Consider the following 17679-nt stretch of genomic DNA (forward strand, 5'->3'; position numbering starts at 1 on the left):
ATGTTTTAATAGCATTGGTCAAATTCTATTGTCAGTTATTTGTCAAAGGAGTGTAAGTTAGTATAGTTTCCATGTTGACCAGGAAAATAAGCTGACATTTGTTCAACAACTTGTTTAACCACCACCCAAGTTTAGCTCTCTCTCTATGGGTGTGTCACTTTAACTGTAATATGATAACCATATGACCAATAGGAAGAGAAAAACAGATCATACAAATTATTTGCTTTTCTTCCTCAAACTACAGCGAATGAAAAGGTGAGTTTTTAGACAAACATTATTGCATATGAACATTTCAATGTTTCTTCAATAGGCTTATACAGTTATTGGGATGTTTTCCAAAAGTTTTCGCAGCTGTTTTCATTAGTTAAGCAATTCTTTAACGAGTCGTCTGGTAAACTTAGCTATGACATTTTGAGATCCGACGACATCTTTGAATACATTACTTTATAATGTCATGTGCGCATTTAAATAATATCCATTTTTTTAATGTAAATTGCGCAAAACACAATGTGAACTTCTGTCAATACAGTAGATGGGCGTTGGTAGCCTAGAATATGTGACATAATGTGCTGGCTTTTTCCAGGAAGTGATTCTCGTGGTCATAATTATATATTGTCATGATTAAAGTACTGCAGTGGCAACAGAGCTGAATTTAATCAATTGACGTATTGTTGCAAGGCCTTATCATATTAATCCACGAGGTATGCTGGCTGTATAGGGAGTTAAACAAGATACTGAAATAAAGCAATTAGAGCCCTTGTTGAACGAGCTAATCGATGCATTTCCCGTTAAGAGGCCACATGAACAGCTTTTAACAACAACAACTGTAATATGATTGCACTTCTCAGCTTGCAAAGATCTATGTCCATTTGTTAAATGCAGCCAGTCATGGCCGGTCAGTGTTTATGTGGGCAAACTTCACAGGATGATTTGACCACCTCCCTCAACTAGTCCTTAATCTACATAGATACTGTAGCTTACTGCTCGTTTGGGCCACTCAAATGTTGCCATTTATTCTTGCAGCTTGAAATCATTTTTATTTAATTTAGGACTCAAACCATGAAAAGAAGAAACTACCAAATATCTATCTTGATGGCCAGATATTGATATAGAAATGGATAAGTTATGATGTTGACATTATTACTTCAGTAGGCCTAACAGTAGGCTCTTCAGTGGACATCAGTTAATGTACATTTTAAGGTTGACTGGCCTGCTTGTTATTTGGTGAATTGTTTGGCCTGAGATATGCCTCCCTTGTAGAGCTACAGATATAGCCCTTTTGACTCTGTACCCACTGGGCACAGATGTAAATTCAGCGTATTTTCATTGAAATGACGTGGAAACAACTTTGATTCAACCTGTGTGTTGGCCTAATTCTTTCACATCTGAAAATGTACAATCACCATCACTTTACCCTGGATAATTTGTCTGCTTTAGTGCGGTAGAGATACTTCACATACACTCAGACCACGAGACAACCCCTGGGAGTTAGGGTTTTAGTGGAGAGCTGAAATGTCTCATATTTTTTTAGCATGGCAGCGTGGGTGGCTAAATCAAATGAGATGGATGTTTTTCTATCCTAATGCATGCCATTTCACTTCCATCCATCATTGAACAGGCTTCTATTGCAGATGTTCTATCAATGAGAGCTGTGTCTTTTTCAAAGCCATTTGCACCATCATGTTTATGATAGCTGCTGATCTAATAGTATCCGGCCATCTGCTGGATTATAAATTCGAATCAATTACATTTGACAGGGCTGTCAACTTTTGAAGAAAGCGTGGAGTGAGATTTGCAATGCAAATTTAATTTCCCCCTGGGACAACCCCTAGCTGAGGGGTCTGTGGGTCCTTAGGCCTATGACCAGAGTGCAAAATTAAAACCACAGGTCAGGATGCTTTGAACATGAAATGAACACTCAAAAGAACACTTTTTGGGGGCTGAAATTGTAACGATATTTAGTTGGTTTGACACTTTATTCAGACAGTAATGAAATGAGATGGGAGAAACAGTGGGAAGGTTGGAAGCAGGGATTGATCCCTGTTCTCAGGTGGAAAGTTGTATGTGACACGTGCCGATGAGTGTTATCACTTTTCAAATGCTCTGCACAAGAAATACTTATATTAATGGTTGATGGCAGTGGGTAACCAAATCATAGATTGCAGTATACAGTTGAAGTCGGAAGTTTACGTACACTTAGGTTGGAGTAATTAAAACTATTTTTTTCAACCACTCCACAAGTTTCTTGTTGACAAACTATAGTTTTGTGGACGGCTACCCAAAACGTTTGGCCCAAGTTAAACAATTTAAAGGCAATGCTACCAAATACTAATTGAGTATATGTAACTTCTGACCCACTGGGAAGGTGATGAAAGAAATGAAAGCTGAAATAAATCATTCTCTCTACTATTATTCTGACATTTCGAATTCTTAAAATATAGTGGTGATCCTAACTGACCCAAAACAGGGAATTCTTACTTGGATTAAATGTCAGGAATTGTGAAAAACCGAGTTTAAATGTATTTGTCTAAGGTTTATGTAAACTTCCGACTTGAACTGTACTTGTCCATAGACTGCTTTCAAGTTAAGGACACAAACATTTTGTATTTTGTAATTAGGGCTGGAAGAAAATGCTGCTTGCTTTCCAGGAGGGTAGGCCACTCCTGATCTATGCTTCCCAAGTGCTGAAAATGTTGTTGTTATAACAATGCATTTCTCAATCACCCAACCTTCAAGAAAAATCTAATGAATGTCAATATTTGGGTGGTTTATGTCTACTAGTTGAAGATCCTTGCCATCGTCTTACTCTACCTAGACAAAATATGTGCACAATACTAAAATGAAATTCTATTTGTGACTTATTCCAAACTTATTCCAAACTGTCCATGAATGGCTGCAAAAATACATAGTCTCATATAATTCATTTTCAAAGACACAAATAGGCATATCAGATTTCATATGTGTGATTACACTGGCAAAATTGGAAGAAGTGGAATAATAAAATAACTATGGGGGAAAACAGTGTTCATGCTGACAAGCACACTAATTTCCCTATATTTTACCCCATTATGAAGAATGAGAATTGTTCCACTGATCAGACTAAATAAAGTAAATAGATAATACAATCTCCTGAAGACACAATTACATAAATCTGCCCCTACACCCTCCCTTACCAAATCATGTGTATATTTATGAGTTCACAATCTGTTTGACAAAATTATTTTCATAGTTACAAATCAGGTCACCCTACCAAACCTCTCTGCTAAAACAAGTGGACTAATACAAGTGTGGATTAAATTGACTTTAGTACGTGCTGTCAAAAGGCTGCATTCTGCAATAGAGCTCACCAGCTTGTAGACCTAAAACCCAGAAATGAGTTACCTCTGTTTCGTTCAGCCATCCCTATTGGGAAAAAAAATATGGTGAAAGAGTTTTTGAATAAACCCCCAAAATAAGGTCTGAGGTTAACACAGGCTTATGAGATCTTATGCATTTTATTCTATGAGATAATAGTAGTCAGTTAACATGACCTTTATGAATGAATCCAAAATGTTTTTTTTTTAAATCACAAAAAGTCATGTTGGCTGATGAATGTTATTTCATAGAACAAAACATATTAGAGCTCGTAAGTCTTTGTTTACCAAAGACCTTATTTTCGGCATTTATCCCAAAACCCTACAAAAACGCCATTAATCTTTCCCATGGGCTTTGTCCGACCAACTATGGGGGAGTTGGTGCCGAAAAAAAGATGGCATTACTATTTCCCCCTTATAGGGACGGGAATAATAACAACATCATTTTGTTGACATTGTACATAAACCAGAGCTATCATGCCGCTCTTTGTACACTTTTACAAACTCTGCGGAGAACGCTCTCTCTCCCCATTCAACTCTGCTCTAATCTTGAGGGGAATTTCTTTAAAGCCCGCATCCAATCCCCTTGATCCCTTATATAACTAGACCAATCATATGCTTCAATGTGCCGCAGTTCACAGTGCTGTGACAAGACAATGGGCGGATTCGATTATGCTGAGCCGCGGGGCACCGGGCAAAGGTCCGTCTCGTCAATGGCCGAAAGCAGGAAGGGAAGAGCGCTATTCTCAAATAGAACAGTAATATGTGCCACTCGGTCATTTTGTCAACAAGGCAGCATGGTGCATCTTCCAGAAACATACATCTATTTTCCATAAAATCCATGTTAGAAAATTCAAACTATTTTTCATTGGGGAGGCAGATAACGCGTTTTTATCAAAAGTAAATCACTTTTGCATGGGTAAACACACAATCCTACTAATTCCTACACGTGCATAATTATGTCACTTTTGCTTTGAGCCAACTTAACCATGGGCTTTGAACAGGGCACCTGGCTCACTCCCTGGAGGCAGCCCGTTCTCTTATCGAATGCAATCAACTTTGAGCCGATGCAAAACACACCTATATGGGGGGTGATTCATGCCAGAATTAAGTGTAATGAAGCTAATAATACCTCTCACCAAGTCAGCTAATGTCTTCCTAGCGCCGTGCTGTAAAATAACACCATGAATTAATATGGACTGTCAATGGAGACAAGTTTGTTTCTAACACATTCATGTCACAGGACATGTACACATACATAGTGTTCACGTCATGTCACGTGTCAGTTTGCGTGTACTTTTATTAAGAATGAGCATACCATGAACGCCTTAAAAACGTCTACATTTGTTACGCGTTATGTGTTAGTTTAAGTGTCTGTTTGGTTCATCAATTTCATTTGTCGATTTAGCTAAAATAGGCCTATCACCTCAATGCAAAAATTACAAGGCTAGTTGATATCGCAGCCACCATTACTGTGTAGATATTCCTATTTCTTGCATCCATACGAAATCAAGGGCTTCTTAGTAGCCTAGTGGTTAAAGTGTTGGGCCAGTAACCTAAAGGTTGCTGGATTTAATACCAAGGCTGACAAGATTAACTTTTTTGCCGTTTTGCCCGAGCAAGGCAGTTAACCCACTGTTCCCCATGCGACTGAATACGCGTATTTCGATTAAGGCAGCCTCCCGCACCTCTCTGATTCAGTGGGGTTGGGTTAAATGTGGAAGACACATTTCAGTTGAATGAATTCAGTTGTACAACTAACTAGATATCCCCTTTAATTATCTTTGTTGGAGGTAGCCTAGGTCTCTAGTGGTGCATTGAAAACAACTTCCGACTTCAGTGCGTTCAAGACAACTGGGAACTCTGGAAAAAAAACAAGCTGACGAGGATTTGTGTTTTGTTTTGAACAGTCATCCAACTCGGAATCTCTGGCATCTTTCTCTGACCTGAAAATCACTGATGTCATGATTTGACCTTGTTTCCCCCCCACTTCCCAGTTTACCGGAATAACAGACACAATCACTGTCACCATGCAATCCTTCGTCTATACATTTCTGTTGAGATGTCTTATGATTAATAGCAGGGTTCGATTTGAGGGGGTATGTGTGGATATCGGCCTTGTTATAGATGTGCAAAAAGCATATGCTGCCACATTTACATTACATTTAAGTCATTTAGCAGACGCTCTTATCCAGAGCGACTTACAAATTGGTGCATTCACCTTATGACATCCAGTGGAACATCCACTTTACAATAGTGCATCTAAATCTTTTAAGGGGGTGAGAAGGATTACTTTATCCTATCCTAGGTAGTCCTTAAAGAGGTGGGGTTTCAGGTGTCTCCGGAAGGTGGTGATTGACTCCGCTGTCCTGCCGTCGTGAGGGAGTTTGTTCCACCATTGGGGGGCCAGAGCAGCGAACAGTTTTGACTGGGCTGAGCGGGAACTGTACTTCCTCAGTGGTAGGGAGGCGAGCAGGCCAGAGGTGGATGAACGCAGTGCCCTTGTTTGGGTGTAGGGCCTGATCAGAGCCTGGAGGTACTGAGGTGCCGTTCCCCTCACAGCTCCGTAGGCAAGCACCATGGTCTTGTAGCGGATGCGAGCTTCAACTGGAAGCCAGTGGAGAGAGCGGAGGAGCGGGGTGACGTGAGAGAACTTGGGAAGGTTGAACACCAGACGGGCTGCGGCGTTCTGGATGAGTTGTAGGGGTTTAATGGCACAGGCAGGGAGCCCAGCCAACAGCGAGTTGCAGTAATCCAGACGGGAGATGACAAGTGCCTGGATTAGGACCTGCGCCGCTTCCTGTGTGAGGCAGGGTCGTACTCTGCGGATGTTGTAGAGCATGAACCTACAGGAACGGGCCACCGCCTTGATGCCACTTGTTTGCTTAGCCATAGGAAAAGCAACGGACCAGATTTTATAAAGCGATCTAGGCTATAACAATGATAGACTCCACGATTATTTCCGCAGTCTACTAGGCTATCGAAGGTCTTGCGCAGCCTAAACATCCCAGGAAAATGTGGTTGGTTTATTAAATGCTCTGCAATGTAGTGCTATGCCTAATGCAAAATACCAAAATGTTAGAATTGGTATGGGTCTATACATTGACCAAACAGCTTAACAGATAAAAGCATGAATTATTCAGGAGAATCCCATTGAATCAGGCTATTCATTTCAGTGCAGTTGCGTTCTTATGCATATCCTTAGACTAAACGGAACCGAAAACACCCCAGCCTGTTTTGATCACAGATCATGATGAAGCCTGAACATTTAGGCTGTTTGTCATTGATTTAGCCCAGAATTGCCTACAGCTTTGCTGAATTGACAAACAAAATCCTGACTAGGATCCCGATTTATACATTTTTAAAACCTTTATTTAACTAGGCAAGTCATCTACACTCAAATCATTTCAGTCCTCAATTATGAAAAAAAAAAATCATAGCTCATTAGTGTACCCTTGTGGTTGAATATATATATTGTATGTCTTAAGATACAATTAATAATGTTGAACTAAGAAATACCATACGTTACAATTTACAGTACCGAACACGTTATGAAGCTGCTGTGAAAACCATTCTAGCAATATTTTAGATTTAAATACACTGCTCAAAAAAATAAAGGGAACACTTAAACAACACAATGTAACTCCAAGTCAATCACACTTCTGTGAAATCAAACTGTCCACTTAGGAAGCAACACTGATTGACAATAAATTTAATATGCTGTTGTGCAAATGGAATAGACAACAGGTGGAAATTATAGGCAATTCGCAAGACACCCCCAATAAAGGAGTGGTTCTGCAGATGGTGACCACAGACCACTTCTCAGTTCCTATGCTTCCTGGCTGATGTTTTGGTCACTTTTGAATGCTGGTGGTGCTTTCACTCTAGTGGTAGCATGAGACGGAGTCTACAACCCACACAAGTGGCTCAGGTAGTGCAGCTCATCCAGGATGGCACATCAATGCAAGCTGTGGCAAGAAGGTTTGCTGTGTCTGTCAGCGTAGTGTCCAGAGCATGGAGGCGCTACCAGGAGACAGGCCAGTACATCAGGAGACGTGGAGGAGGCCATAGGAGGGCAACAACCCAACAGCAGGACCGCTACCTCCGACCTTTGTGCAAGGAGGAGCAGGAGGAGCACTGCCAGAGCCCCGCAAAATGACCTCCAGCAGGCCACAAATGTGCATGTGTCTGCTCAAACGGTCAGAAACAGACTCCATGAGGGTGGTATGAGGGCCCAATGTCCACAGGTGGGGGTTATGCTTACAGCCCAACACCGTGCAGGACGTTTGGCATTTGCCAGAGAACACCAAGATTGGCAAATTCGCCACTGGCGCCCTGTAATCTTCACAGATGAAAGCAGGTTCACACTGAGCACGTGACAGATGTGACAGAGTCTGGAGACGCTGTGGAGAATGTTCTGCTGCCTGCAACATCCTCCAGCATGACCGGGTTTGGCGGTGGGTCAGTCATGGTGTGAGGTGGCATTTCTTTGGGGGGCCGCACAGCCCTCCATGTGCTCGCCAGAGGTAGCCTGACTGCCATTAGGTACCGAGATGAAATCCTCAGACCCCTTGTGAGACCATATGCTGGTGCGGTTGGCCCTGGGTTCCTCCTAATGCAAGACAATGCTAGACATCATGCTGGAGTGTGTCAGCAGTTCCTGCAAGAGGAAGGCATTGATGCTATGGACTGGCCCGCCCGTTCCCCAGACCTGAATCCAATTGAGCACATCTGGGACATCATGTCTCGCTCCATCGACCAACGCCACGTTGCATCACAGACTGTCCAGGAGTTGGCGGATGCTTTAGTCCAGGTCTGGGAGGAGATCCCTCAGGAGACCATCCGCCACCTCATCAGGAGCATGCCCAGGCGTTGTAGGGAGGTCATACAGACGACTGAGCCTCATTTGGACTTGTTTTAAGGACATTACATCAAAGTTGGATCAGCCTGTAGTGTGGTTTTCCACTTTAATTTTGAGTGTCACTCCAAATCCAGACCTCCATGGGTTGATAAATTTGATTTCCATTGATCATTTTTGTGTGATTCTGTTGTCAGCACATTCAACTATGTAAAGAAAAAAGTATTTAATAAGAATATTTAATTCATTCAGATCTAGGATGTGTTATTTTAGTGTTCCCTTTATTTTTATTTGAGCAGTGTATATAGCTCTTGATAGTATCACTGATATTTAATAAGCTTACATATTGGCCTCACTGCCTTCGTCACAGCTTTTGTGAATTTTTTTAAATCAGCACCCTTATGTAGACCTAGCCCCACCCACATCCGTTCCACGCATGGAAAGGGGTTGGAGGCAACGGAAAAACAAATAAGTCCTACCAAATATAACAATATGCATTTCACAAACACTACAAAAGTGTATAAATAAGATGCTTTAAACACGTCCATAAAACCACAATGAGGACATAGCAAATTTTCATTAATCATTGGGTACATCGTACGAAAAACATCAGAGTAATCTTAAATAGGCACATAATTCATGTTCAAATTCACAACATAACATACATAGGCATTTCATCATTAAGTCCTTTAGGAAATAATGTCTGGAGGGTGAAAATCCAAAAACATTCTCTTTTGCTCAGAGTATTATTAATATCACCTCCCCTGTCTGATATCTTAACTTTCTCTATGCCACAAAATCTAAAGGTAGAAATGTCATGTTTAGGTCATTAGAATGTACTGCGACTGGATAATCCCTGTCGTTTCTCCTGATTGAACTTTTATGTTCACTAATTCTCTGTTTGAGGGAGCGGGAGGTTTTACCGACATAGCAGAGCCCACATGGACATTTAATAATGTAAATAACTTGGGTGGTAGAACACGTAATGATGTCATTTATTTGGAACCGTTTTCCTGTGTGTGGGTGGCAGAAATATTCACACTTCATCATATTGTTGCACTGTGCGCATCCTCTGCATTTATAGCTACCATTTGGTAGAGCGTAAAAGAGCCTGGCTGATTTTCTTTTGTGGCTGGCAGTTGGCATGAACCAATTTACCGCTTAAATTGCGACCTCTCCTATACACAATAAGTGGTGGATTTTTAAATTCAGCCTGCAAAGCCGGGTCCGATTGATAAAATATGCCAGTGTTTCTTGACCACACCTCCCACTTTTCGCGAATTCAAAGTATATGTGGTTGTGAACATTACGGAGTGTTCTTTAGCTTTAGCGGGTCTTTGTTGTAACAGTTCATCTTGTGTTTTCCCAATGCCAAATTAAGAGCTTCATCCACACATTGTGGCGAATAGCCTCTTCTTAGAAACCTAATGCGCATCTCCTCTGCTTTTTCTAGATAGTCCTCTGTGGAGTGGCATATAACAGCGCAGTCTGAAAAACTGTGTGGGATCAACACTCAGTTTTCTATAGAAACGTTCATTACTGAGTTGTCTTTGAATTTCTTCTTTACATTTTTCATGTAATGAAAAGTTGGAGGGTGGTTGATAATGGAGAACATCAGGTGGATCCATGTCTGGGTGTTAGACATAGATCCTGAGAGAAACTCCAGCGTGGGGTCATGACCACTGGAGTCATACACCCAGTATCTACGTGGAAGTGGAGGTTACTTAACGTGACCCAGTGGTTAACCTTGAGATTGACTATATGGCGAAAAAGCACCAAGCTTTCCCAGGTCTCGCCTTCCTTTCGTCCTTCTTCCAACCCAAGTCATTCACCCAGATGTCGAAGCACTTGGTCCCCTTGATTCTTCTCAGGTGGCTTTCCTTCTCATGTGCCCTGTCCATGTTCAGTCTCACCTTGATTGAGAATATAAATAAATGCAATTATATTTCATATTATTACAAATACATCTCTTATATATCTCTTGGAAGTCCAGAAAATAAATTAACAGCGGACACTAATTTTTACCTGGTCAAAAACCTCAGTCCGTGCCTGAAGGTGGCCTTCGAAGGCGTTCTGATCTGGTTCGACAACTTCCACATCAGGTGGAGTATCAGTGACCTCAAAGTACGTTATACGAAAACAGCAAAAGAAAAACACTAAGTCAATAAAAGAAGAATATACTACAGTATATGCAATAATGTTATATACAATTGTATTGTGGTGAAGAAATATAATACACCTAGAATGTACCACATTTTCCTAAGCTAACAAAACCAGGCTCTATTACGCTGCTAGCTGGTGCTCATAAATGTATAAAACATGTACTTTATACATTTGTCAAATTACCTGTAGTCATGGGGGGGGACACAGTATGGATGAATGATGAGTAGTCGACCGGATATAAATAGCACTCCTAAAGAAGATGCATTCAAGTTCAAGTTAGCTACCAACTTCAAAGAGGGAACTTTAGCTAGCATAAAACCCACATGGCAAACTGAGATTCGGCAAATAACATATAAAGATTGGCTTATTTGACGCCAAACCAAAAGCATTAGTTACTAATAACATAAATTGCTAATGTACGATGTAAAAGGTGGATTTTATGATGTAATGTCAACTTTACACATTTCTATCCCGGGACCAATCAATTTTCAACTCATCCACAGCAATTCTCCATAGATCTGCTGTGGATTACCCAGAATCCCATACCTTTATCACTGAGTGTATTAGACAATGTAAACACACTAATCCACCAGGAGGTGGCATAATACCCATTTTATGCAGGAATTTAACAATTTAATTACACCATTACACTACAACCATGACATTAAACTGACATTGACTGAAACCAACTAGGCTAGAGCTAACTACTATAGTGCTTAGCCAAGCAAAATTTGGTTAGCATCAAGCTAGCGAACTGTTAAATGCTATTTTTGTACAAATATTAACACTAACACATTTTACCATGCCATCACATATTTACGTATATTACCTAAAGTAAACGGAGCCTTTGTTCATATAAAATAAAACAAATTGTATCTAAAACGTTGAACAAAAACTTTCTGTACTTTGGACGCCATGTTAATCCCTTCTCATTCATGTAAACCATTAGCAACCTTCCCTAACTCCATTAACTTAATTACAATGGGGGAAATACCAACCAGTTTTTCTGCCTTCAAACATCACCAAAACCTGCCTTCAAATATCACCAAACGCATGGACTATATAGTTAACCATGTTACCTCAAAATGTTGAGTCATATTGCATTTTTGCACATTTTTGCACATACCTGAATTAATAGGGTAAAATGATGAGACGGAAAAACTTTCATTTTCAGAACTAGTCATTCTCCATAATGAAGAAGAAATGTTAAATATCTCACTAACTCACTTCATTGACGTCACAGCTCCCCTAGCAGCAGTAATTATATACATACATTAAATGAAAATACCTGGGAGGCAAAATAACAAAATAAAACATCAAAAATATGACCGCGTGGCATATGCTTGAGTATCACCTTGACATCTCTGATCTGCTTGCCTCAATAAATCAATGCTAGAACATCGGTAGCCAGGATTAGCTATTTCAAATCAAACTTTGTCACATGCGCCGAATACAACAAGTGTAGACCTTACCTTGAAATGCTTACTTACAAGCCCTTAACCTACAGTGCAGTTCAAGAAGAGTTTATGAAAATATTTACCAAACAAACTAAAGTAAAACATAAAATAACAAATAATAAAAAGTAACACAATAACATAATAACCAGACTATATACAGGGGGTACCGGTACTGAGTCAATGTGTGGGGGTACAGGTTAGTTGAGGTAATTTGTACATGTAGGTAGGGGTGAAGTGACTATGCATTGTACAAAACAGCGAATAGCAGCATTGTACAAAACAAATGGAGGGGGGTTCAATATAGCAGCAGCAGTGTATCTAGTCTCCTAATAAATGCATAACGGTGCAAGTTAGACAGACACACAAATCATTTCTGCCGCTTGTAAAACAAAACCAAAAAAACATTTTATGTCTGTGTCACCGCCAAGCTCTCAAATACCGCGCCAGTCTCTCACTTTATGAACGGTCACTGCAATCCAGATTCCTTGGGACGTCCTTACCCTAAACTAACACTAAACTTAACTCATTTACATTTATACTTGATAGAGGTGTGGACATCCCAAGGAGCCCGAATAGCACGGACCGTCTCGGAAAGTCTATGAGCTGCTCTATTCGACTGAAGGGACCTTTTGCACAAAACATCCATTCAACTATTAATATAAATGTTGCTGAGGCTGTTTTATTTTTTATTTTATATTAGTAACATTTTACATTCATCTAATGTCTGCCATATGTGTGTGGCGTGAGAAAATGGTCAAATGCGTGTGTCTCACATCCAAGGCGTTGTCAGCTTTGAATCATTGATGATGATTTAATAGAGTTAAAATCTCTTATTTTTTAAATTAACTAGGCAAGTCAGTTAAGAACAAATTCTTATTTACAATGACAGCCTCGGAACAGTGGGTTAACTGCCTTGTTCAGCGGCAGTTCGACAGTTGTTTTACCTTGTCAGCTCGGTGATTCGATCTAGCAACCTTTGGGTTACTGGACCAACACTAACAGCTTGGCTACCTGCCGCCCCAGGTAGCCTAGTGGCTGTATTGAGATTGTTCTAGAGTTCTTGGATTTTCTTAGACAATTCTCTCTCAGTAGTCTCTGTTTTCTATGGGCAAAAGACTGTGCCTCCCCTGACAGCTGTAGGTGAATAGATCAGGTTGAGAAGAGAGTGACATCTTCACTGATCTTATGCAGTGTAAACCCACTTGGGACAGACCTCAGCAGCAGACAAAGGCAGACTGAGACGCTGACAGAATAGTTTCCATTGTCTTGTTGCTGTGGTTACTGGCATTACTGTGGGAAATGCACTCCTGCTCAGCAAGTTTAATCTCCAACAGACAGTTTATCACTCCCACACCCTCTGTGGCATTGGTTGGACTGGCTGAGCGAGCGTGGTGGGGATGGTGGTGGTAGTTGAAGGGCCAAAGGAGAATGTATTCGGTTTTTATTAATAAACTGTGAGCTTATAACATTGTACTTTGACCTGGAAGTAATTTTATGCCAATTGTCAAATACAATTCACCATGATTTATTTCAGCAGCGGTGTATACTTTATACTGTATAATAAATGTTCTTTAACTTTTTCTGTAACACATATAATGATAGTATTAAATCTAAAATGGCCTCCAGGCTGAAATTAGTATTATTTCCTGCTTGCATTATGTTATTCCAATGGTAGATACTGTATGTGATTTCCTCAAATGTACACTGTTACAATGCACTTAGCACCACCCCTTCAGTCACAGTCTACTCTAGTACATCATAGTGTTTGAAGTTACTAATTGGCTTTCTGTTTGCTGTGCATGCTTCATACTGTAGATCAGAGTATCATTAGTTGGTTGTTTTTTCCCCATTTGGCACTTTGTTGATGTGTTATACAACACACTTGAATTGAGTGTATAATGCAGACAATAAATGGTAAATACTTAAAACATTTCTATAACATAAAACCATTAAACCACTACCTTGAAATACACATTTGAAACTCCATAGAGTATCTACCCCTATGTGTCATCCCTCACTGGTGAATTCTCTTTGCATTGTTGCCTTATTGCTCACTGGGTGTGTCCAGCTGTAATCCCAGCAGGCTTGGTTACTGAAATGTACACTGATCCCTCTCTCTTTCTTTATCAGTTCTCACTGTGAGGCCAGCAGAGATCCACTCTAGTTGAGAGTTTGAGCAGGGAAGCAAGCTACAGTCCAACAATAGCGGAACAGCTCTACGTAAGTTCAGAAAATAATATACTGTACGGAGGGAGGGAGGTAATCAACTATATGGGCCTAGCTTTTAAGACTTTGGTATTGCTGTTGAACTTTTCCTTCATTTTAACTAAGGCCTTGAACAATTGGCCCAGTGTTGTCTGGGTTTTGGGAGGGATTGTCTGTGTCCCATCGTGCTCTAACGACTCCTGTTGCGGGCCGAGCGCAATGCACGCTGACACAGTCGCCAGGTGTACAATGTTTCCTCCTACACATTGGTGCAGTTGGCTTCCTGTTTAAACGAGCATTGTGTCAAGAAGCAGTGCGGCTTGGCGGGGTTGAGTTTCGGAGGACGCATGGCACCTGGCCTTTGCCTCTCCCGAGTCCGTATGGGAGTTGCAGCGATGGGACAAGACTGTAACTACCAATTGGATATCACGAAATTAGGGGAGAAAAAGGGGTAAAAAAAATGTATAACAGTTCCGACCATCCTTTTGACCATGCCCTTATGCTCTTTTTTCAGATGTTGTACTGGTATTTGTTGTGCACTGAATAATAACAATACCAGCAAAGATGGCCAGCCAGCTACAGAAGATTGTATCAGAGAAGAAGAACATGGTAGAGACTGTAATGGAAGTGTTTGAACAGGGAGCTGAGGTGGTGGCCAGTATTGCAGGTGACCTCTTCCCTATTTTCGCCATCGCTGCTCCCATCGTGAAATTGGCCCTGGACAATGTGGAGAGTAAGGAAGCTATGTTCATGAAGGAGCAGTTCCAAAAGGTTCGTGAACACCTGGAGGTGATTTCAGAGGAGATGCAGCGAATTAACGAGGAAATCAAGAAGAGCGGTGCGGACGCTGCCTACTTTTCTGTAGAGGAGAACATATCTAACCAGTTCCGCAAGTACATGGACATCCTCAATGCCAAACCCAAGTTTCGTGAGGTCAAAAAGAAGCTTTTCATGGAGCATTTCGTCAAAACAGGTTGCGACAAAAACCTACATACCCTCTACAGTGCCGTGACGGGAGACAACTTCTCTGGAGAGTCAGTGTTGGAGATTACTCTTAACTATGAGGAGAAAAGTCGACGAGCCATGGAAGACTTCTGTGCCAGGTTGAAGAACCTCTTTTGCATAGGCCTCATCGCTCTGATGGGTTACACCGCACTAAAGGACTGTGATGACGAAGCGAAGCTTCTTCAAGACTGGGGTGAAAAGATGAAGGAGGTACAGGTGAAAATGAATGCTGTCATCGAGGACTGCATCACCAGCTTCTCCAAGCAGGCTGAACTGGATTCCCGGAGGTTGGTTAGGGACCATTCTGACCTGAGCAACCAGCAGCTGGCTGACGCCATTTTGGAGAAGCTTAAAAAAAAGTATGACTGGGTGTGCTGGTCTGTCCGTATATTCAGCTCCCCTTCGGGCCTGTTCTCAAACAAAAATAACATCCAGTGCCCCACAGGAAAAAATCGCTTTCAGGTGCCAGCGACAGACAAGAAGCTGAACATCATGGTGTCCTACAGTGCCTCACCCGAGCCTCTGAACAAGGCCCACATCCAGCAGCTGATCCAGGGTCAGAAGAAACTCACCGTAGTGGGTACAGCTGAGCTCCTGTTTGAGCAGTTGCCAGGTGCATGTGCAGTCCACACGGTCAAGACTTGCAAAGACCTGGCCTGTGTCTGGAGCTTTGCCGAAGAGCTACACTACTGGGAGGAGCACAAGAACTTCTATGTTTGCGTTCACTGCAATTGACGTTAATAATTAACCATAGATACCAAGATTATAATAATTCCAATTTGGTCTTTGCACTAAGACTGACATTCCCAAGTACTTTCTCTCTTTCTCAGTTGAATTCTGATCCTCAGCTATAGCAATGAGGAGGAACACTGGCTAACACTTATTATAAAGCATGATACTTACCAAAGACTGTTTTACCTGTTAATCTATTCTTTGTAATGTAAACTCTGTGTTGCCTCTGATAATGTAAATTAAACTTTGGGTCTTGATACATATTCTAAATTGATCAAATCATAGAGTTTTTAGGAAGTGTGTAAATATAAAAGCCTGATGTTTGTATTGTCTGTAAGAAATCCCTCAACATTTTACATAACTACAACTGCATTTTCCCTCTTTATATGCAGTTGAAGTCGGAAGTTTACATACACTTAGGTTGGAGTCATTAAAACTATTTTTTCAACGACTCAGATAGGATATCTACTTCGTGCATGACACAAGTCATTTTTCCAACAATTGTTTACACACAGATTATTTCACTTTCACATAATTCACTGTATCACAATTCCAGTGAGTCAGAAGTTTACTAAGTAGACTAATTTGACTGTGCCTTTAAACAGCTTAGAAAATTCCAGGAAATTATGTCATGGCTTCTGATAGGCTAATTGACATAATTTGAGTCCATTGGAGGTGTGCCTGTGGATGTATTTCAAGGCCTACCCTCAAACTCAGTGTCTCTTTGCCTGACACCATGGGAAAATCTAAAGAAATCAGCCCTCATAAAACAATTGTAGACCTCCACAAGTCTGGTTCATCCTTGGGAGCAATTTCCAAATGCTTGAAGGTACCACATTCTTCTGTAAAAACAATAGTACGCAAGTATAAACACCATGGGACCACGCAGCTGTCACACCGCTCAGGAAGAAGACACTTTCTGTCTCCTAGAGATTAACGGACTTTGGTGCGAAAAGTGCAAATAAATCCCAGAACAACAGCACAGTAAAATAACCTTGTGAAGATGCTGGAGGAAACGGGTACAAAAGTATCTATATCCACAGTAAAGTGAGTCCTGTATCGACATAAACTGAAAGGCCGCTCAGTAAGGAAGAAGCCACTGCTCCAAAACTGCCATAAAAAAAGCCAGACCATGGTTTGCAACTGCACATGGAGAAAAATATTGTACTTTTTGGAAAAATGTCCTCTGGTCTGATGAAACAAAAATAGATCTGTTTGGAGGAAAAAGGGGGATGCTTGCAAGCTGAAGAATACCATCCCAACAGTGAAGCACGGGGGAAGTAGCATCATGTTGTGGGGGTGCTTTGCTGAAGGAGGGACTGGTGCACTTCACAAAATAGATGGCATCATGAGGTAGGAAAATCATGTGAATATATTGAAGCAACATCTCAAGACATCAGTCAGGAAGTTAAAGCTTGGTTGCAAATGGGTCTTCCAAATGGACAATGACCCTAAGCATACTTCTAAAGTTGTGGCAAAATGGCTTAAGGACAACAAAGTCAAGGTATTGGAGTGGCCATCACAAAGCCCTGACATCAATCCCATAGAAAATTTGTGGTCAGAACTGAAAAAGCGTGTGCGAGCAAGGAGGCCTACAAACCTGACTAAGTTACACCAGCTCTGTCAGGAGGAATGGGCCAAAATTCACCCAACTTATTGTGGGAAGCTTGTGGAAGGCTACCCAAAATGTTTGACCCAAGTTAAACAATTTAAAGGCAATGCTACCAAATACTAATTGAGTCTATGTAAACTTCTGGCCCACTAGGAATGTGATGAAAGCTGAAATAAATCATTCTCTACTATTATTTGGACATTTCACATTCTTAAATTAAAGTGGTGATCCTAACTGACCTAAGACAGGGATTTTTTACTAGGATTAAATGTCAGTAATTGTGAAACACTGAGT

General features: G+C 41.0%; 1 protein-coding gene and 1 long non-coding RNA gene across 2 annotated transcripts; one reads left to right on the forward strand and one right to left on the reverse strand.

Moving 5' to 3' along the window:
• The first annotated feature begins 112 nt into the window (after window positions 1-112).
• LOC118364419 (protein rapunzel-like) lies at window positions 113-16036 on the forward strand. The gene is made up of 3 exons (XM_035745942.2): window positions 113-255; window positions 13962-14051; window positions 14551-16036. Exon 3 carries the CDS (start codon window positions 14601-14603, stop codon window positions 15774-15776), a length of 1176 nt encoding a protein of 391 aa, XP_035601835.1. The 5' UTR covers window positions 113-255; window positions 13962-14051; window positions 14551-14600; the 3' UTR covers window positions 15777-16036.
• LOC118364421 (uncharacterized) lies at window positions 6494-10859 on the reverse strand. The gene is made up of 3 exons (XR_008087911.1): window positions 10558-10859; window positions 10237-10329; window positions 6494-10124 (listed from the first exon to the last, which is right to left on the reverse strand). It is a non-coding gene; the product is annotated as an uncharacterized LOC118364421 (long non-coding RNA).
• Window positions 16037-17679: the final 1643 nt, after the last annotated feature.

Source organism: Oncorhynchus keta, chromosome 31 (genome assembly GCF_023373465.1).
Source record: "Oncorhynchus keta strain PuntledgeMale-10-30-2019 chromosome 31, Oket_V2, whole genome shotgun sequence".
NCBI lineage: Eukaryota > Metazoa > Chordata > Actinopteri > Salmoniformes > Salmonidae > Oncorhynchus > Oncorhynchus keta.

Excerpts from the sequence above, each read along its gene's own strand:
- LOC118364419 (XM_035745942.2), top strand. The coding sequence starts at position 14,601 with ATGGCCAGCCAGCTACAGAAGATTGTATCAGAGAAGAAGAACATGGTA.